General features: G+C 43.6%; 1 protein-coding gene across 9 annotated transcripts in view; it reads left to right on the top strand.

Moving 5' to 3' along the window:
* Positions 1 to 21,695, top strand: part of LOC138192917 (serine/threonine-protein kinase WNK2-like) — a 42,157-nt gene that overhangs the window by 13,802 nt on the left and 6,660 nt on the right. For 3 of the 9 annotated variants that reach the window (XM_069140596.1, XM_069140598.1, XM_069140595.1), the window contains exons 3-26: positions 1,881 to 2,053; positions 2,150 to 2,370; positions 2,457 to 2,614; positions 4,332 to 4,420; positions 4,891 to 5,110; positions 6,860 to 7,139; positions 7,226 to 7,341; positions 7,692 to 8,612; positions 9,252 to 10,397; positions 10,974 to 11,168; positions 11,392 to 11,817; positions 12,064 to 12,402; positions 12,588 to 12,631; positions 13,821 to 13,980; positions 14,087 to 14,203; positions 14,815 to 14,985; positions 15,270 to 15,312; positions 15,546 to 15,644; positions 16,080 to 16,867; positions 17,287 to 17,344; positions 17,439 to 17,497; positions 17,682 to 18,337; positions 19,614 to 19,843; positions 20,070 to 20,294. In XM_069140596.1, the coding sequence (XP_068996697.1) occupies positions 1,881 to 2,053; positions 2,150 to 2,370; positions 2,457 to 2,614; positions 4,332 to 4,420; positions 4,891 to 5,110; positions 6,860 to 7,139; positions 7,226 to 7,341; positions 7,692 to 8,612; positions 9,252 to 10,397; positions 10,974 to 11,168; positions 11,392 to 11,817; positions 12,064 to 12,402; positions 12,588 to 12,631; positions 13,821 to 13,980; positions 14,087 to 14,203; positions 14,815 to 14,985; positions 15,270 to 15,312; positions 15,546 to 15,644; positions 16,080 to 16,867; positions 17,287 to 17,344; positions 17,439 to 17,497; positions 17,682 to 18,337; positions 19,614 to 19,843; positions 20,070 to 20,294 (6,934 nt within the window). The remainder of the gene's footprint in view (positions 1 to 1,880; positions 2,054 to 2,149; positions 2,371 to 2,456; positions 2,615 to 4,331; positions 4,421 to 4,890; positions 5,111 to 6,859; positions 7,140 to 7,225; positions 7,342 to 7,691; positions 8,613 to 9,251; positions 10,398 to 10,973; positions 11,169 to 11,391; positions 11,818 to 12,063; positions 12,403 to 12,587; positions 12,632 to 13,820; positions 13,981 to 14,086; positions 14,204 to 14,814; positions 14,986 to 15,269; positions 15,313 to 15,545; positions 15,645 to 16,079; positions 16,868 to 17,286; positions 17,345 to 17,438; positions 17,498 to 17,681; positions 18,338 to 19,613; positions 19,844 to 20,069; positions 20,295 to 21,695) is intronic. The other 6 variants (XM_069140597.1, XM_069140601.1, XM_069140599.1 and 3 more) reach the window with 6 other exon arrangements.

Genomic DNA, 21,695 nt, shown 5'->3' with positions numbered 1-21,695 from the left:
CACTGCTAAAAGAATGTGCTTCTTGGGTGGATTCACTTTGAGCTGTCCACTTGTCATGGGATGACCCAGGACGGATATGCAGGCCAGGTGTGAACAGGGCCGAAGAGTGTCATCTTTTGATATGTTTATGTGGTCTGCTTTGTCTGCTAGGTGTGTTTCATGGGCGTGACATTCTTCTTGTGTCTGAGGCTGCAGATGTTTGTGTGTGTAACTTGCCATGCAGTGAACAACACCTCCTGAGCCTACATGTGGCTTCTGAATTATGCAGGAGCCCCAAAGTCTGCGAAGACCGAAGCGGAAGCGGGGGAAGCAAATGGCGGGGGTGGGTGGGGAGTGCAATTGGGACTTGGGGAACACATGCTGAGTTGGGGGTTGTTTCGGAAAAGCAGCAGGATTCCTGAAAGGTAAACGCAGAGATGAGGAGGGAAAGGGCGGAGCAGGAAAGAAAAAGGAGCAATGTTGAAAGCGTATTGCCTAAAGGGAAGAAATCTGCAGTGCTCATTATTTAAAAAAAAAAAAAAAAAAATGCTTCAAACCATCTGTTTCCTTCCTCACTGTTGATCCTTTTCAGACCTGTGTTTCAGGTAAATGTCAGACCATGTGCTGCCCCTCTGCAACAAGGAGCACTTGGGGATAACCCAGCCCAACTTAGGCAGCCCCAACCTTAAATTGCTCAGCTCTCTTCAGTAGAAAGTGTTCTCTGCAGAACTGAATTATTCATGGCCTTGACAAGAGTGCAGTGAAATTCCCCACCCCACACCCATGCACACAAAACCTGATATACCACATTCTCATACACGCACACCATGCTTCATCATCATGTCACTGCACTCCTCAACACATTGTATCCCAGCACATCCCGCTTCATTGTCAAGCTGCAGGTTGTTCTCGCTGATTTTGTGTTTGCAGTTTCATCTCCGGGGAGTTAACTCTGGTTGAATAATTAAATAGATGAGGTCCCGCTAGGTTGTGTTCGTTGCATTCCACCGTCGGTGTCGTCCATCTCTGTGAGGGGTGGGGTCTCGCCTCTAGTCAGTGCTCAGTGTGTGTGTGTGTTATGCAAGTCGCTGATGTGATGGGTTAAAAAAAAAAAAAAAAAAAAAAGGTAATCGCAGGAAATAAACTACCACCTAACACGACCGAAAGCAAAGCGCTGCCGGTGTTGGGTCAGTCTAGCAGAGAGTTAGAGAGGGAGCGGTTACCGAGGATGTTGCTGCGTGCTTGGGGGATGTTGGGTGATGAAAAAGGGAGTGGTTGCTGTGTGGGGTGCAGAGAAGGAGCTGGATTGCAGATGCTGGGGGAGGGGAGAAAGGAGCAAAAGGTAGCGGGTGAGAGAGTAAGGAAGCAAGTGAGGGAGATTGAGAAAGACGGGTGACATCGATGACATGTAACCTTTCGCTGCAGCATGTTGTGGGTGTGACCGTGCTAATGTGCGGGTTCATTCTGCCTGGAGTAGCTTTTGTATGTCAACCCCCCTTTATCACTTCACACATACTCAGTGTTTAAATTAAAGCTAACAAGTGAGAAGTCACATCATATACTTAAAATACGTGTACACTTTAAATATCATTAATGCCAAAAATATTGCGGCTGAATCTTGCTGCTTAAAAAAAGCCTGCTGATATGGATTTTTTCCCCCACACACACGTACACACTGCTTTACATGCATATGGTCTCATTAGAGATGTGTATGTGGCTCAGACTGACACTAACATCCCGTCTTTCCCACTCACTAAAGCAAACCGGATGCATGAATTTAAATGTGCAGGAAAGGTGACGGGCTCTTCCATCTGTTAGTTCTTGTGAAACAAATATGTTACGAGTACCTTTTGTTTGGGCTTCATGTGCATTATTTCCTGTCCATCTGTCTTTTCCTGTAGGACCGTAAGCTCTCAAAAGTGGAACGTCAGCGCTTTAAGGAGGAGGCGGAGATGCTGAAGGGTCTTCAACATCCCAATATCGTGCGTTTCTATGACTTCTGGGAATCACCTCTCAAAGGAAAGAAGTGCATCGTTTTAGTAACAGAGCTCATGACGTCAGGGACGCTAAAAACGTGAGTATTGATGAAGGTGGTTATTTTACAGATAATGCCTCTGACAAATAGGACTTTTAATTGTCATGTGATGTTAATTCCCTTTTCTTCATCCAGGTATCTAAAGCGTTTCAAGGTAATGAAGCCCAAGGTGCTGAGGAGCTGGTGCAGACAAATCCTGAAAGGCCTCCACTTTCTCCACACCAGGACGCCTCCCATCATCCATAGAGACCTCAAATGTGATAACATCTTTATCACTGGACCTACAGGGTCGGTGAAAATAGGGGATTTAGGACTGGCAACACTAAAGGCAGCCTCCTTTGCGAAGAGCGTCATAGGTAGGAGACTCTCTAAGAAGTGGCTTGGCAGATTTATGGTTCTCACGGTGACATGTTCATTGGGCACTCCACTCTTCTCTCTGCAGGCACCCCAGAGTTCATGGCTCCCGAGATGTACGAGGAGCACTATGATGAGGCTGTGGATGTCTACGCCTTTGGCATGTGCATGCTAGAGATGGCCACCTCAGAATATCCCTACTCCGAGTGTCAGAACGCTGCTCAGATTTATCGCAAAGTTACAAGTGTGAGTCCTGCTGTACAATTTGACGTTCATTTCTCAGGGACAGCGGCAGCTTTTGGACGGTTGTCTGAGAAGATGTATGACGCAGAATAGTAACAAACTGGTGCTTCCAATTTACATAATATACATCTTAAAACCGTCTTGAAGATGTTTAGTAGCCGTAATGCAAAGACTGTGATATACTGCAAATAGTGACAATATACTAGAAATATATTACAGTTGCATAGTATAATTATACAGATAAAAGAAGGCCTGCACTCATTTCACTTTAACTTATTGTATGCAGTATTAGTAACAGCTAAAGATGATAAATCTACTATTAATTGAACTAGGGAAATTAATATACTTGTCTACAAACAGCAATTATTCCAATAGCACAAATTATCTCTGTGTAATTTGGTTTCTAAATTTGTCAGTCACAGTCTTCTAATGGAAACCTTGCTTGTAACATTCATTTTTTAATAATTCAGTATCATGCTTCATGAACTAAAAGGTCAGGGATGTTTTTAGCCATTTCCAGGGAGTTTTTCAGAGCACAAGTTGTACTCTGTTTTTTTTATATAAGTCTTGAATTTCTTGGGTGAAGAATATATGAGCCATATGGAGTCACAGAGGGAGTCCAAATCTCTCTTTTTTTTTTAGATGAAGCCTAAAGGCTGTATTCCATTCCATTTCAAACCGCGTCCCTCTGTGAGCAAAGCATACTGCAAACTGTTTTCATATTAGGGGGGGTTGTCTAAAGTCATGATGGACTTCCTGATTTGATGAAGAGTATTGATTTTCCACCCCTGAGACTTGGCAGGGCTGGAATCTAAAAGATGACTCTCTTACCTGTTGTTAAAGCAGAGAGGGCCTCTGTTCCCATATTAATGGTTGGGCAGCATCAGTGCAGCTGTCTCTAGATACTGTTTTCTGCATTGTATTCATATTAAAGTGCCCTGCAGGGACCACTGTGGGATATTAATAGGAGGTTGATCAAAGAGAAACCCTGATGGCATCACACTGTGTGTAGTCCCTGAGTACGTTCAGCATTCGGCTGAATAATTAGTAGAAATGTTAATCCAGAGGATGCATACATTTTACAATCTTTATCTTTGATATAGAAAATGTATTTTTCAGAAATTAATGATCTCACAGGTTTTATGTACACCACACATAATGCGGCAGAATAACTGGGCAACATGCGCTTGCAAGAAATAGACTTGGTAAAGAATGTGAGAGTTTTGAGCCAAGAAAATGCATATTTCCACCAGGAATGCAATTCCACCATCTTCTGTTAAATAGCAAACCATCACAAACTTAAACCAACCCTTCTGTAACCGCTCAGGATGTTCTCAACAGGCAAAATACCGTACGGATTTCTACCAACTGAGTTTGATTGTAGTTTACAAACAAATCGACATAGGGTGGCTTTAACATGCACAACTCGGCTGGCCAATGAACTCCCTGAGGTCATGTTTGAGAATTGAGATAGTTGTGCTTTAGTCTGTGATTATAAACACACTGAGCTCTCATGACATGGATTCAAGCTGACCACTGCTTCTATGCTCTTAGTACGCTCACAGGGTGTGAGTGTGGTACTTAAAAGAGAAGATTTAGAGTAGAGTATCACAGAAATATCCCCACCTCTTTCCTTTGTTTTTCCTTTGTCATTTCTCATCAACACTGTGTCCTTTGATGGCATGTCCACAACATTTTGTTTCTATTTCCCTTTCCTCAGGGAGTGAAGCCAGCCAGTTACAACAAGGTCATGGATCCTGAAATCAAGGAGATCATCGGGGAGTGTATCTGCCAAAAGAAAGAAGAACGGTGAGTGATTGTCCCCATCGCTGTCCAGTGTCCAGCCAACGGGGCCCACAAGGTGCCCTCTTGTCTTTCATGCCCGGTCTCACCTCCCCCACTTCATTGCTGTGGCGCTGACAGTTGGGCTCTCAGCAGCACTGCAGTGTCCCTCCATATCTGCAGGGTGTCTTTCAGTTATGTTACACAAGGAGTTTTTGTATGGAGAGGAAAATAACACTAATTTAGCTTGTAGTGGTGTTTTTTTTTTTCTAATAAATTTAGCATCATTAGGTTGAGTGAATGACTGTCTTGGCAGCACTGGGTAATGCATGACCATGTATGTTGCACTTACTGTATGATACTTGGCCAAGATATCATTTTACTATCTGCACAGGTAAATACAGCTATTTGCAAACGCTCAACATTACAGATGAGTGGCAGCAATGTGTGTAGGACAGCTCTACGCTAAAGTCTGAGCTTTGCTTTTCCCTCCCCAGGTACACCATCAAGGATCTGTTGAACCATGCTTTCTTTGCTGAGGACACGGGTGTGAGGGTGGAGCTAGCTGAAGAGGATGATGGGAAAATAGCCTCAATAGCCCTCAAACTGTGGGTGGAGGATCCCAAGAAGCTAAAAGGGAAGTACAAAGAGAGTGGAGCCATTGAGTTCACGTTTGACCTGGAGAAGGAGGTCCCTGAAGTCGTGGCGCAAGAAATGGTGAGTGAATAATTTAAGAAGTCAGAGGAAGTTATTCATACATAAATCTGCATTTACATTCTTGGTTGTTTCCCCCCCTCCCCCCCCCCCCCCCATTTTAACCGTTTTGTTTGACTTGTACTTGTCCAGATGACTCCTTCCTGTCATTTAGACATGGTTGAACCATTTCTAGATGGAACCAAATCCTGTGTATACTTTAGTAAATAGTTGGTTTTAACTCATGCTAGTTTTACAATCTGTCATTTTTTTGGGTGTTTCTTTGGGATTTAGTGTTCTCGCTCTTGCCAGTGTTTACATCTCATGATCTGGGGATATACTTAATTTCAGATTGCTGGTGATAACTGTGCTGTTCCAGGAATACAGTGATTGAAGCTTTATTTTTCCCCCTCCTGTTTACATTGTTTTCTCCAGTGGCTCTCATCAGATAATGGACTCCCTCAAGCCTGCTCAAGCCTTTTATATTGCTCAACATTCGTCAAATCCATAAAACTGTCCTCAATCAGAGTATGAGATTAAAATGATAGAGTTTACTTCAGATGGAGAATGTAAACATTTCATTGTAAGGCTTTGCGCTTCAACACACTAAAACAGGTTTTGGGAATAATATAATTAAACATTTCCGGGAACATGGTTTTGGTGAGAATAATACAGAAAGAAATATATTGAAAACGGTCCCAAACAAGCAAGTTTATTTTAAACAAATCTATGTCCTAGTGTCTGAGAACAGGGGAGAATCTGGAGTCTAGATAATTGTGCTGTATCAAATCATTAAACGTATTTTGTTTAACATTCAGTCAACTGATCTAATGACAGTGTCATAACCAGTTTTGAGGCCTTCTCTTTTTCTGTATGTTTTACCCAGTGTCTTCCTTTTTCATTTCTGCTCTCTCTCCCACATGTCTTCCTCATTCTTCTTCTTGTTCCCCTCTGTTTGTCTGTTCCATTTTGGTCTTGAGCATTCTGTGAAACTGGAGGAAAGAATTAAGGTGCTCTGTAACAATCACCTCAGAATGAAAGCAGACATGTTAACCAACAGCACTATGAAATTGTGTAACCAGCATTTTCCCATGACACTCCACTCTTCATTTATCATGAGTTATTTCTCAACACATGCCCAACATGAGAAGAGATATTCCTCCATTGAAGGACCTGCATTTTTTATTTTTTTTCCCTGCTCATTTATTCTGGCTTTGGTGCTAATGGTACATAATTACTTTATTCTGTTTTAATGATATTTCACAGCATACTGTATTGTATGCTTCACAGTAATGATTGAATGAACATTAGTCATTTAAATAGACGTTTAAAGTAAAACAAAAGGAACTTTCCAGGAGTCACTTGCAAATAAGAGTAAAAGAAAAGAAACCTTTCGGAGCCACTTGATGAGAAACTTTCCGGAGCCTGCTTGACAAGAAACTTTCCGGAGCCACAATGCAAACAAGAAGGGACCATCTTTTTCTTTCCATCACTTTGTTTAACTATTATTGGTAGAACCAGGTGTTGTATGCATTGTGTCTTTACCTTTGTTATTTGCAGATGTTACAGTCCAGATGATTCTGTTGTGAACAATGAACCAAGCTGCTGACAAAGAGAATGTTTCCCCACTGCTCTGATCCCCTTAAAAATAGATTTTCTATTCCTTCCTTTTTTTTGCTCCTCACACACCCCCCTTTTTAATGCGCCCACTCTTGTCTCATGCTCAGTGCTAAAAATATCCCGGAAGTCATGCTCTTCCCTTTTCTTTGTCAGGTGGAGTCTGGCTTCTTCCATGAGAGTGATGCTAAGACTGTGGGAAAGTCGATCAGGGACCGTGTGGCACTGATCAAATGGAGAAGAGAGAGAACAGTGTCGGCTGCCGCTGCAATGGATCAGGGTGAAGGAGTGCACAGGATCCAGATGACACCATCTCAGAGCATCTCTGCTGGGGCTCCACATGTAGGACAGCCCCTTCTGCTGGAACCAGAGGAGCCAGAGGCGGACCAGCACAATAGGCTGCAAAACCTACCAGCCAGTGCCACCTCAGTGACCTGTAAGAGATTCTGTTCTCGGCAACTCAAGAAACACATGAGCTCAATCTTTGACTTTTTCATGAGTTCATGATTTGTGTCTCCGCAGCAGACGGCACATTTGACAGTGGCATGGGCTCCACTGTGTACTCAGACTCTCACAGCAGCCAGCAGAGTGTCCTCTACCAGTCCCTCCTGGAGCCTATTACCATGGCAACGCAGCAGGTCTGTATTGGGAGGTTACACGACCTCGTGAAGCATGTATATTCAGATTTAAATACATACACACTTTAAACTCTGTTCAGTTCTGAGGTCATGTGAGCAATGGCAAAGTTACACACTTAAAAATAACAGTCAACATGCATACACATTTAATGTGCATATCAGTGTTAACATTGTCACACACATTACATGCAAATCAATTTTTTACATGTTCATGTGCCCATCCTGACAATTGTGTTTGTCCCCTTCTCATCATGTAGCTCTTTTTTTTTTTTTTTTTTGGGGGGGGGGGGGGTTGTGCTCTGTTCATTTTGAGTAACACATGTTTTGCTCTTGGGCTGTTCCTTGATCAGAACCAGAGCAGTAGCCCTTTTCTGACAGGTCGACCTCACTCCTGTGAAAAAGGTGAACTGTGGGGGGTAACGCTGAGCCCAGAGCACAAGACTCGATTGGGAGCTGCAGGCCGTAGGGGAAGTGCCCCTGTTATTGACAGTCAAAGGTCAAACTACATGGCTCAACTCTGTGCCCTCATTCAGTCTCAGAGATCAATCAGCCCCACCACCATGGTACCAGAGAACCAATCGGAACTCAGCCAAACTGAGCCCCACTCAAAGGCTGGGGATGGGTTCCCCCCCCAGACTGCTCTCCCAGTGCCAGTGCTGCAAGTCTCTGCTGTCTCTTCACTCTCTGAATACCGCCGCCTGAGTGACACCAGCATCAGGCTGCCATCAGAGACCACCAGTGAGAATTTACCGCTGCCTCTGCCAAGTGAACGGAGACACTCTGACCTTGGCAGTCCTCGGAGTCATGGCTCTCATCATAACCACCATTTTGCAAAACATGGAAGTCCCTTGTGCAGTGCCTGTCTGTCTATGCTTCTGTGGAGGTCACAAGATTGGAGCCACCGCCACCCTTCTGTTGTCATGCCAACACACCACTGTCCAAGTGACTTAAGACACCACTCATTGTCTGGTGGAACAGTGAGAACCCCTGGTTACGGGCACCCAAAAGGTTCAAGTGATTCCAACTTTTCACTGCTGCAGCAGTCCCTGTTTAATATAATCAGTCGTAAAGCTGCCCCATGTCAAACCACATCCAGCCAAGCCTCCCTGCTGCACTCCACAGCTGCCCACAGGCCTGACCACAGTGATGGAGGCTGTGGCCTGAAGAATCATCTCCAGTTTGGCAGTTTGGTTGGGGACCAAGAATCTGTCCAGGAGTGGGAGGACAGATACTGTGCCAGAGAACAGCAAGTTACCAGGGCTGTGGGATTGGTAGGTCACTGTAGCAAACGAGTTGCTTTAGTTTCCCGTAACGGGGTCAGCGCCTGCTTAACAGATTTCTCCCAGCCTGTAGGAGGTAATGCATTATTCTGCACGGAGCTGGTCTGATCTCCTGTCTGAGTCTTGCTGCCTTCGTAGGCCTACAGAGCTGACCGTCTTCTTAAAATCATAAGCTTGCTACCGCCTGTGGTCAATGACGCGGCCTCTAACAGTCTACACTACCCTGCTGATTAACCCTAACCAATCCCTTCTACAACTGACCTAAATTTTAACATTTCTTTTTCTGCTTTGGTCGCCCAACGCATCAGCTGTCTATGTCCTTAGCGTTCCACGGATAGATGGCCTCTAATTGAAGGAGAAGGGGCAGCTGTCTGATTTCCATGCTCTTGGTCGCTCCTTCTATTCCTCCCTTGTGTCCTCATTTTAGCTCACACCTGTCAACGCTTGCTCATTGTTGAAACAGATGTTTCATTAACTTATTTATATCCTTCATCCTCTCATTATTCTTACATCCGGTATGACTTAATGTAATTGTCACACTTAATAGGTTTTGTGGGATTTCAATCCCGTTGAGTAGAAAATTAACCCCCAAGAGAGTCTAACTTGAATTTCTTTCCTTTGTGTCCTTAGGCCGGTTCTGCAGGTCACCAGAATCAACCACCTGTTCAGGGCCTGCCCTCCTCCAACACGGCAGTACACGCACCACCGCAGTACCTCCAGCCTGGACACAGCTATCCTACTGCTCCTTATGCTGGTCAACCCAGTGCTGCAACACCAGCCCCAGCCAGTATATGTTCACTTAACATCCAGCATGCTGCCAGTGCTGCTGGCTACCCACCTCCGTGTGTGCAACAATCCCAAGCAGCAGCAAGTTCTGCAATGTCAGCTGTGCCACAACATGTTGCACAGAGCTACCAATCACCAGGCCAGCAGCAGCAGGCAACAGCAGCAAGCTCTTTGACTTTTCCCTTACAAGTCCAGCAAACGTCTCACAACTCTGTGGTCCCAACTCAACAACAGGCTCAGTCTGCATCAGGATATCCTGCATTGGTTCAACAACATAATGCAGCAGCCACCTTGCCAGCACAGCTGCCAGCACATAGCTGCCCTCTTGCATCTGCAGCCCCAACTATGGCAGCCACAGTCCACTGTCAATCTGCACAAGCTCCCAGTACACTGCAGCAGGTCCCAGCCTCAGTCAAACTGCCCAGTCAGCACCCTGGTCAGAGCTCCTCCACACCAGCACTTTATAGTCAGCAAATATCCATTCAGCAAGAGCACCAACAGCCCTTACTACAAAATACTCAATCCAGTATACAACACACACAGAATGCTGGGCAGGCTTATATTCAGCCTCAACTCCAGCACAACCAAGAAACTGTGCATTCCATACACCAACAAATGGCACAGCAGCCTACCCTCCAATGTCAAAGTATTCAGTGTCCTATGCAGCAGCACGTGCACACCCCAACTCTACAGCAACACAGTCAAAAAGCCATGCAGACACAACAGAGCCAAGATGCATCTCAGTCTCAGCCCCATTCCATAGCAACCCCAGTTGTGCAGGTTGCAGCCAAACACCAGAGTTACTCTGATGCTGCCTCTCAGAGCTATGCACATTCTGCCCGTCAACAGACTGGTCTAGGTCAGAACCAGTATCTGCCTCCACAATCTTTTGCTGCTCCACAGAATTATGGAGCCGCGAACCAAGTAGTGACTCCTCAGAGTGTTCCAGCCTCTTCCCAGCAAAGCCAGGCGGCACATATCACACAACAGGTGAGCGTACAATGTTTTTTGTGGACTCTTTATTTATGGTTGCATCACTTGTTTTCTGAAGCGTGTAGAATGCCTTTGCTTTGACACACAGTCACTGTGGGAGAGATGGAAAATAAACCCAACAAGTTAACATTATTATTTATGGCAATGCAGGTTTGATGCTACTCATATTATGGTGCCTGGTTTTGATTTTGTGCGGCCGCATTGGAAACAGCTGTGTTGCTGGACACTAGGTGAATGAAAAAATGAACAGCCCCAATAAACAGGAGTTTCCTCGGGCACCGGCCAACGGAGAGAGGATAGGGGAAACAGTAATGAAAACAATAACAGTGGTTTTAGCAGCCATATCCGCCTGCCCTCCCAGGCTTGCTTCATCTGTTTTGTGGTACAAAGGCTCCAGTGTGTGCAGAAGATTCTGACTGATTGCAGGGACAGGAAGGAAAATGTGAGCTTTTCTGATCTGGGTCAGTAGCAGGAAATTCTGATTTCCAAAAGGAGGGATGAAAGTGTAATCCCTGCCCTCATTGAAGTTCCTTCCTTTTTTATTTATTTTTTATTTGTATTTTTGTTGTGTAGAATATCCCTACTGGTCACAGCATTTCACAGCTTGGACAAGATAGGCAGGGCCATGGACAGCATCTCAGCCAATCAGCTTCTAGTGTGCGAGCCCAGGCACTTCTTCCTCAACAGTCAGTGGCTCAGACTGCTGTCCACCAACAACTCCTGTCTCTGCAGATTTCAGCCCCACTTCCACCATCACACCCATCACAGGTATAGTCAGTCTGTCCTCACCGGTTTCACAAAAATCGTATCTTCGTAGAAACATCATTTTGTTTTCGTATGTCTCTGCAGTTTTTTTTTCTAGCATGCATTATAGTAAAAGACCAATAACAACTAAGACTTGAATCAAGTTATTTTGATGCATGCTCTTGTGTTTGAACTTTGTTCCTCGTCTAGACTATTTGATTTTCCTGTTTCTTCCTTTTTCCTTCAGTTTCCTTCACAGTATCCCACAGTCCAGGTGATGACAGCTGTGACTGACTGTGAAACTTCCTACCCTCACTCCTGCACTGCTCCCCACCCTTCAATCTCCTCTTCTCTTAATCACATCTTCCTGTCTCCCGGTCACTCTCTCCCTGTAACCCCCTCCGTCTCTCCCCTCTCCCTTCTGCACATTGAAAACGCGTTAGTTTCACCCATACCAGGGTCGCTTATGCCTTCTCCCTCACCTGTGTTGGGTAAGGTGGAACCCCCATCCCCACAACACCAACCCACCGCTGCTCTGCAGCAGAGTGCTAGATCTGAGACTTGTCATGCACAACCTGCATTTATATCAGCTCTACCCACCCACCCCATACACACACACATTGTCCCGTGCCAGAACACACACCCTCCCACAAATGGCAGCACTTTGATACAGGTAATTATGAATGCTGCAGTGGAGCACAGATGTTTACCAAGAGGGTGTGAACTGGAATCTTTGTGTTTGTGTGTGTTAAAGGTGGTTTTACTTAAGTGAACCCATAACTCTGGTAATCTCGGTCTTTGTTTTTATAGTAACTGTCATGATACAAGTTATAAATACACTACTTCATGGATGGAAATTCTGGATAATATTTTGGAAATAATCGTGATTGTTGTTTTTGTCGTGTTTGTCGTTTTATAGCAGGATCCTCAGCAGGCCCTGGTCAGCCACCCTGAACTTATCCCCTGTGCTCAGCCAGTGCAGCCTCATCAGCTCGCACAACCTGCAGCATTTTCCTTGCCTGTGCAGAACGGGGCGGACACGGGCACAGCCACTACAGTTACCCACCTGGACAACATGAACCTGTGCCAGCTGCCCCCGAAGGCCCAGAGTCAGGTTCAGAGCCAAATTCCTGTGCTGCAGTCCTCTGACTCTCAGAGAGCATCATCTGGATCTGCCAGTTCAAGTTTGACTCCGCAGAAACCGCTCAGTACTCTTACAGGAGCTGCAGGTCAGGGTCCAACAGAGACTAACATAGAGGTATGGACACATGATTACCGTCAATTCGTCTTCCTCTGACAAGATTTCTTTACAAAAGTATTAGCCTGCTGACGTAAATCTTCTTTTAGTCACAGTTCGAATTTAATTTAAAGTAAAATATCTGGCATTCATAATTCTCCGTTATTTTCTCAATTTGTTAATCTCTGTTTTTTTGTTGTCTTTAGGATCAAGCTGCAGAAAAACACAGTGGGGGACAGAGCTATGACAGGTACTTGCTTATTATCCATCAGCTACAGTATCTTTGCACATAACAAGTTATTGATTGTGATTTTAAAAGATGCACATTGGATTGAATGAATCCAGTTGTTAGCTGCTTTTAAATGAGCATTCATCTCTGGAGGAACATCCTGTCTGATAAGCAGTGACTTAATGGCAGAGTGCATTTGCTCTTTTAATAGTTTCTGGACCTCCTCTCAAATCCTTAAAACCTTTATTATTCACCCTGTTATAGTACAGTAGCTGCACCAAAACTACTGAATATTGATCTGGTTGGCTAGATTGCTGTTGTTTTGTTGTAGTTGTTTTAACTTTCGGGGGCTGTGACATTGTTTGCCTTCAGAAAACATTGACGACATTCCACCAAACTTTAGAAGTGATCAAACAACGCATAACTAGCTAGCTGTTCCTCCTAAAATAAAACAGATGCTATTTGTACAGCAGTCTAACTATCGCTGGCCGTGTTCACCAACATATCCGTGTAACCAGAATCCTCTGAGGAACACTTTAATGGAATCTGTTAATCTCTCCTATCATTGTGAGCAGCAACAACAAAGATCTCTTGTAATTTCTGAAAATTCAGTCACTTTCATAATGGGTAGCAGATAGCTAATTCCCCACAAATATATATCCACTTTTAAACTCGTGGAGTTTTAATGTCGCTGATGTGACTGATATATCGAATCCTGCAGGTATTCCAGAGCAGTGATAAACTTTTCAGAACCTTTCCCCTAAACTTAAATGTCAACTTAAAAGACAGAGAGGAGGTAAAGACCATTAGCTTCTTTCTATTTGCTGTATTAGATTTCTGTTGCACCTTGCAGATTGTGTGATGATGGAGCTTCTTGAGACGGTAATTCCTGATCAGTTATTACACTTTATCTACTTTATCTCCCTCTGTCGTTCCCCCACATTTATTTGGGGCTGAAAATTAGACATGTTGGTTTCTGTTAGGTATTGAGTACAACAAGGGACATTTTAATATTGAAACCTGTATTTAGTAAAGGCTGGGTAGATCATGGACAGCTCGCCAATACGTGTTATTCACTAAATACCAAAGTCTGCTGGGATAGACTCTCGCAGCCCTAATACCCTGTTCAGGATAAAGGATATATAGAGAATGGTTGAATAAGATCATATCTGTACTGATTCGCGTAACTGCCTTTCTGCCCCCAAACCAGTGTCAACTCTGATGCCACGTCAGGAAAGGAGATGAGTGATGGTTATGAAGGAACCCATGCAAGTAAAGGTGACGGGAAAGTCCGCAGACACCACCGCAGGTCCACACGCACTCGCTCTCGGCAAGAGAAGATCAGCAGACCAAAGCTCAACATTCTCAATGTGGGTAACCAAAATATATTCCAACAAGGGGAACATTACTTTAAGCCCATGTAACACAAATCTAACATTTTAGACCGTGTGTGTGTTGTGTTTTCTGTTGTTGTAGGTGTGTAACACTGGCGATAAGATGGTGGAGTGTCAGCTGGAAACTCATAACCATAAGATGGTCACTTTCAAATTTGACCTGGATGGAGATGCCCCTGAGGAGATTGCTACGTACATGGTATACAGGAGGCAAAGTCGCTGCCAATTCAGTTGATGCAAATGGTTTTGTGGTGTGTCATATGCTGTGCTTGAACGGAGATGCTTTCTTGGGGCTCAGAACACAAAAACTCCCTGATTGCTGTTCTCAGCTGCAATGCAGCAGAATTTGTTTTCTATTGTCTGTCTCTTTCTCCGTCTTCCCTACTTATTCATGTTGGGCATATTTAGATAGATGGATAGATGTGCATCTGAAGGCAAAACTGATCCAGTGTCTTATCATGTTCAAAATAGTTGGTCCAAGGTAAATACCTACTTGTGTAGCTCACTGAAGCAATACATTGAATTACCTTTTTCGATATGAAATGCTTACAAATATAAAGACTTCCAATTAACCTAACAATAGATACAAAAGTAGTCCTTGGATTTTTTTTCAGGCCATTAATTTCAGATATTCTTTACTTTATTATGACAGCAAACTTAAAATAAGAAGGTAGAGTAAGAAAATATCTTGAATTCAAATAATTTTCAACATGCTTGCATATCTGTTGTTTCTGTCACTGCCATGACCACTGTGTTATTTTAAACATTGCTTGTGAAGACAACATTTTTAATGTTCGTCCTTCTATTCAGGTGGAGAATGATTTTATTCTGCCTCTGGAGAAAGAGGTCTTCATTGAACAGCTGAAGGACATTGTGGACAAGGCTGAGGACATGTTGAGTGAGGACACAGAGGGTGAGAGGGACTCTGACAAGGGACACAGTCCCAAACAGAGTGAAGGAGCTGGCACACTGGGAGCAGAGGTGAGAAAGAAACTGTTGACAGTTAATCGTTTCAATGGCACAATCTTTCCAGGAGCGCCTCCACCTTGGAGGCATCATCCTGACAGCACTCTTAAGATGACTTTGCATGCAACGCTGCCAACAAGAGCTGCCAAAAATACCAGTCTTGCTGATGTAACATTTTGATCTAACTGAGTTTATTTTTGATGTTCAGCTTTTTGGCTGCTATGGGAAACCCTTTAAATGTTTATTAAATGGATGCACATGCGTCAACTTTGTGTAGTAAGCTTTCCTTTTCTTTGAAGGCTTCAGCACCCAGCACACCACAGCTGGTGTATCAACAAAATGGTAAGTTATTATGGTCTCTAGATAAACTCCGGTGCAGCTGTTTTCCCTCTACATCTATATTCTTAAGAATTCAACTATTATATTGTGACATTGACTGAACACATAATTTCATAATAAACCTGAAAATGCTTTTACTTTGCGTACAGAGAGTCGGGGTCAGTCAGTACCTTTAGTTATCATGAATGTATTTTAAAATAGATGTGGATGGATGTTTCTGTTTCTGTCCTTGACAGTCCTCCACACTGGTAAGCGCTGGTTTATCATCTGCCCTGTGGCTGAGACACCCCTGCTAGACAAAGAGAATCCTACATCGCACACCTCTACAACCCAGGGTATGCTGCACACACAAAAATACTGAGTTTTATTGAGTCCTGTCACGTCTTCAGATTGAATACTTAAATCAAAATCTTTATTATGAGGATGTGTTTTATATGCTGTTTGGAGTATATTTTCTTTATAGTATAAACTCAATTGTTTGGTTCTTACTTGCATGCTCATGTTACTGAAGATGCTGCACTTGCATTAAGAATGACTGTGCATCTGTGCGGATCATCCTTAGGGGTCAGTTATATAAGAGTTCTTCTGCAGTGGTTGTAGGCAGAAATGAAGGGCAGGATTTATACTCCAGCTGATAGAGCCTGATGGTGGAAGACCAGAATGATGTAACTTTCTGGCACACACAGGACCTAGTTCCTCTTAATGGCTCTGGCTGTTTAACTCCAAGTCTGTTCTCCTCTTAATTAACTCTGATCTCTTTATTTCTTCAGAATCTGAAAAGTCTGGCTCGTCGTCAGTGAGGGCCAACAGCAACACAGCTGCTGCTCCAGTCGCATCTTTATCCTCCCAAAGCCTTTTGTCGTCCTCCTCTCTGCCCGCTGCAGCTCAGGCCTCAGCCCAACCTCCAGACCAAATCACTGGCAAAGCCCAGGTCCAGCAGACTCAGCCCTGTGTAACTAAACATGCCTTTGCTGCTGGTGGGATCAGCCATCACAACTCCCTTCCTGTGGAAGAACCTTGCATCTCTGCTGTGTCTATGGTAACAGACATACCATGCTGCGCTATTGTGCCACCTGTCTCTCTGGATGTGAATGCCATTAATTATGGACCAGCTGGTGGTTTGCTCTCATCTCACACTAATCAACCAAATCAGAAGCCCAGCCCTACTGGAGAACTACCCCCTCAGCTGGGCTCCCATCAGTCTGTGGTCCTGCAGCAGCCCTATGCCACACCCATGCAGCCTGGGACAGTCACCTCGCAGCCCCAGAGTCCAGCACATCAGAACTCCCAGCAGTCTGGGGTGCCAGGAGAGTCGGACAGTGAGGGGCCACGCAGGGTGGAGTTTGTTGACCGCACCATTAAGACTTTGGATGAGAAGCTGAGGAACCTGTTATACCAGGAGCACGCTCCCTCGCAGCCCTCCAGCACTACGGCTGACCCCCAGGCCTCCAGCGCTACGGCTGACCCCCAGGCCTCCAGCACTGAAGGAGTCAGCTCCCCTCCAGTCTCAGACGACCGGAGCACAGAGGGAGCCATTACAAAGAAGGGGGAACCACTGGTAAAGTGCACTCTGTGTGTGTGTGTGTGTGTGTGTGTGTGTGTGTGAGGGAAGTGAGTATGAGAGAAGTGTCTGCACTCAGGCATTAGTTAGAAGCTATAATAATGGCAAAATCATTGAATCGTTTCCCTACAATGTGCTATTGATCTGACTATTTGCTGTAAAGGCCAATACTGTGTTTAGAAAGAGGGCAAGATAACGGAATCACTGCTGTTACCACTGTAACTCCTCCTGACCTTCTCCCCTCCTATAGTGTGCATGCATGCTTCCAAAAACACCTGTTTCTAACTCTTTCATACAAAACTAAGGTCAGGAGAGGATAATGGCTAGCTGATCCAGCGCATGTCATGTTTTACCACTTTTCACTATTCACTGTTTGCAACCACCCACACACAAAACCTTTTGTCTTTCTTTGTTAGCCTCAGATTCCTGAGCGCACAGATAGTGTGGGTGCATTGAGTGACTCTGCAGTGGCAGGTAGGTAACATTTATTTATGTAATCTCCATATCCCTTCATGACTGCAATAATAGTTTAGAAATGGTGTGTTTTGACACTTTATTGGTCCTTTAGCCACTAACAGGGGTTTGAACGGAAAAGATGTGACGGCCAGCTCCAACAGCCGTTTTCAGGTAAGAATCCACTTTAAAACTCTTCGAGAAAATCTGCTCAGTATAAATGGCACTTGACCGAATTAAATTATGTTAAAGGTCATGACATTGTTTGTCCTGTTTCGAGTTTTCTGTTTCAACATGGCATAATTTGATGTTTATGGACTCTAATTTTGTTATGAACATGGGTTTCTCCTCCTTCCAGATCATCCCAACTCCGCCAGATGTCATTTGCCGTTTTGAGAAAAGCAAGAAGAGCTACAGCACCTGCAGCTCCGCAGCACCTTCTAGTGGTTCGGGAGGGTCTCACAGCCGGACGGAGCGCATCGAAAAGAAAGACAAGGGCTCTGTGGCCGCATGCAGGTTCTCTGTGAAATCTGGAGCTGATAACGAAAACGCAGGAACATCCAAACCTCACAGTAGCAACCGTTACTCTGCCCCAGCAAACCTCTACCGGGCCACTCCAACTTCCAGTCCTGACTCCACGCCATGCCACATCCCCAGGGCTCGGACCATTGACACGCCGATGCACCACCAATCGTCTCACCTCAACTTTGACTCGGCAGATGAGGACAGCAGCAGCATAGCCCTTCCTCCGGCTCACCCTCCTCCTCCAGCTCATACCGTGTCGGAGCACAGCGGAAGCGACCTCGTGAAGAGGGCAGTCGCCTTCCTGCGCCGCTCTGGTCGGCGCAAAAGTGAGCAGAGCTCTGATTCGCCAAGCCGACAGCCTGTGGCTATGAATGGTTACGCTCCTTCGCCTTCCGCAGGACATGCCCCCTCATCCTACATGAGCAGTGACAATGACTCCGAGTTTGAGGATGCAGACATGAGGAAGGAACTACAGAAACTTAGAGAAAAGTAAAGTCACTCAAGCATGTTGCACTCACCCACGTGTTGCAAAGTCTGTCAACATATTTTACAGTACTTGGTATTTGGTGTCTTTATTTAAAAAAAAAAAAAAAAAGACAGGATCTGGTTTTCTATGTCATCAGTTTTTGAGGTCTGACTGCTCTAAATGCAAGATAATTTGATATTATTGAAGTTGCAGCACATTCATCCATTTTTTTATTTTAATTTTATTTTTTTTAAGTTAATCAACAGTAGTAGCCAGAGAATTGGCTTTAACCAAGAATTTAGTTTAGTACTATAGGTTAAAAAAAAAAAATACAAATTGAAATTTAACAGTTTCATTTCTGATCATAAAACCAAACTTTACTATTGTTTTCACCGTTCCCTGGTAGCATTATGTGCAGTTACGTCACTCTACTCGTTATCAGAAGTCAGCATGACCTAATTTAGATTTACAGCATCTGGCATAAAAAAACGTATATTAACTAATAGTGGATATGTGGCAGAAAACTAATATCATCCTGAACAAAATAAATCTGTCATTCTCTCGTATTTTAGTAAACAATCTGTCCCTTGTATTTGAAATTATTTAGCCACAACTCAAAGGATGCAAGTTGGAGAATTTTTCTGTGCTGTAGTCGAGAAAATCCAAAAGTAATAGACTGTAATGATACAAGAGGTTTTTTGATAATTAAGACTACAATTATAAATTGGTTATTCTGCTGCTAAACTGCTTTGTTTAGCTGCTAAACACCGAAGTTTGACATGACTGGGATCTTAAACTAAATGATGATTACTTTTGGCATTTTCTTAGAATAACACAATGTTTTCTTTTTCTCTGAACTGAACTCATCAAAACTTTGCGTTTGGTGTTTCAGTGTTTGCATCTTGTACATAGGTTATAGTATTGAACCCAATAATCTTTACACTGGCATGTTGAGGTCTCAATAATTTCCGTAACAATAATAGCTATATAGAAGCACACAAACTGATCATATTCCACTAAATTCAAGTTTGTCAGTTGAGGTGACACGATTTGTTTCTAAAAGACGAGTTTTTTTTTTTTTTTTTTTTAATGACTCACTAACCTGACACAGTCATTAAATGCGTCTTAACGCAGGAGTCATTTTTGCATCCATAATGATAGTGGGTTTAGTGTCGTAAATGAAGCCTAAATTGCAGAAGGAAAAAAAAAAACCTGAAATAGACCAGCAATCTGTCAGCGACCTTTCAGAGATGTTCCAAGTTCATTTCTGTCTGTTTTCTGCCCGAACCTTCTCACTAGACACATGAAGGAGATCTCGGAGCTGCAGGCGTTCCAGAGGAGTGAGATTGAGCGTCTGTACAATGAGCTGGGAAAAGCTCTGCCGCCCAACGTCAGCCTGCTTCATGCTGCACCTCCAACGGGCCGCAGGCGCAGGGCCAGCAAACACAAGCTGAAAGCAGGGAAACTGCTCAATCCGATGGTGCAGCAGCTCAAAAATAATCTTAACGCCACCAGTGTTGAGAGGAAAGGTGTGTGTGTGTGTGGGTTCGGATGATGGGGTGATAAGTGGTTTATGTGATGATTTGTCTATATGGGAGAGCCTTTTCAGTCAGAAGCACACATTTTGTCTGCGCAAAACACAAGGAATGACATCGGGTTCAGAAAACCGTAGGAGTGTGTGATTCAGAGTGAGTCACTCTGACTCACACTTTATTTATTCATTTTATTTATTTATTTTTGTTTGTTCTCACCAAGGTGAGAGCGGCGCCAGTTCATCCAGCTCTCCGGCTAAAAGCTCCATTCTGTCGGATGGCTCTGCCCACTCCAGCGGCAGCTCCAGCTCCAGCAATCAGCTGAGCGCCGTTCCAGAGCAGGTCCACACCCAGCAACCCTGCTCCTTGAAGGGCTCTTTGTCCTCGGACAACATCTACGCCGGGCTACACGGTGATGGATCGGCCAACCAAGCCGGCCCGGGCCAAGGTACACATTATAGGTTCATGTGCAAGCTCGTGCGTGTGTGCACAGATGGGACATGCAACCTCCAAAACCGCCATTAGGGCAAAGGTGAATGGTTAATGCTGTTATTGTTGTCTATATTGTCCATGGACAGCATTTTGCAAACTGGAGAGTTACCAACCACTTCATTTGAACAACTGTAAACTTCATACTGTATGTGCTGTTGGACCATTTAAAACACTGCATATATTTATCAACATTTACGCCATGTTAGACATATTGTTTCCTTAATGTGCTCATCAGATCGATACCATTTATTAGATTGAGGGAAGAAGTGTCACTTGTGCTGTACGTCGAAATGTGCGTTGTGTCCTGGCATTTACTATTATGTCACAAGTAATACAGATGCACTAATGTGGAATTTTAGAGTCAATAGAAATAACCGATAATTTTCAGAAAGACGTAGTTATCCAGTGAAGCATATTTAAAAGCAAGTCCACACTGCAAAATAACCATAAATTCAAGTCATACTTGCAGCACTTAATCAGGCAAAGAACAGTGAGTCAATATACAGTACATGCCAAGAACTTAAAATATAAAAAAATAATATGGAAAATCTTTCAATTAATCTGGATTAGTCTGAACTAGAGAGAAAAATGATTAAATAATATTTTTGATAGTTTACTAATTTATCTAGAAAACTAATACATTGCTCATTGTTTTTTAGTGGCAAATATATAGATTTAGATTTTACTTTATTAATCCCGCAGTGGGGAAATTTACTTGTCACAGCAGCACCCACTAACAGGTGAAATAAAAAGTATAATGCAACAACCCAGCAATAAATCCTCCCTTTGAGGATTATAATCAATCAATTATTATTCACTCTGATAGAGTCTGAGCGAGTTGTTAATTTATTTATTTTTGTATGGTAATTTTTGAGACTGTAAATTGTGGTGCTGTTGAAGTGCCCTGGGTTAAACTGAGAGGTGCCTCTAATATTTTTTTTTCTTCACATTTAAATGAATTGGATTTACACGTAAACAGGGGAATACCCATATGAATTGGGTGTTTAACCAAATTATTAAACAAGCTACATATTTGTCCACTGACAGACAATTGCACAAAAAGAGAGGCAGATAAACTTTGAGACTAAAAGACTCTTGGCTGTTGGAAAATTGAGCACTTTGTCTCCATTCTAACAATCACGTCTAGCGTCTCCTCATAACAGCCAGATGATAAAACATGGTTCTTCTGTAGTTTTGGACTTGGCAATCAGAAGGGGAAAGAATTTTTAGGGATCCTCCTTTGAAATCTTTTCTCAAACCCCTTAAATTGTCACGCAAGGTTCTCATTTTAAAACTATAACAAGTTACAAATAATTGTCCTTGTCGTTTACTATTCTACTTATTTTCTTTTCAACAG

The sequence above is a fragment of the Embiotoca jacksoni genome, unplaced genomic scaffold, assembly GCF_022577435.1.
Source record: "Embiotoca jacksoni isolate LCO1_2020_lvr unplaced genomic scaffold, fEmbJac1.0.p SCAF_9, whole genome shotgun sequence".
In the NCBI taxonomy this organism is placed as follows: domain Eukaryota; kingdom Metazoa; phylum Chordata; class Actinopteri; family Embiotocidae; genus Embiotoca; species Embiotoca jacksoni.
This window is presented reverse-complemented; position numbering and strand designations above follow the sequence as displayed.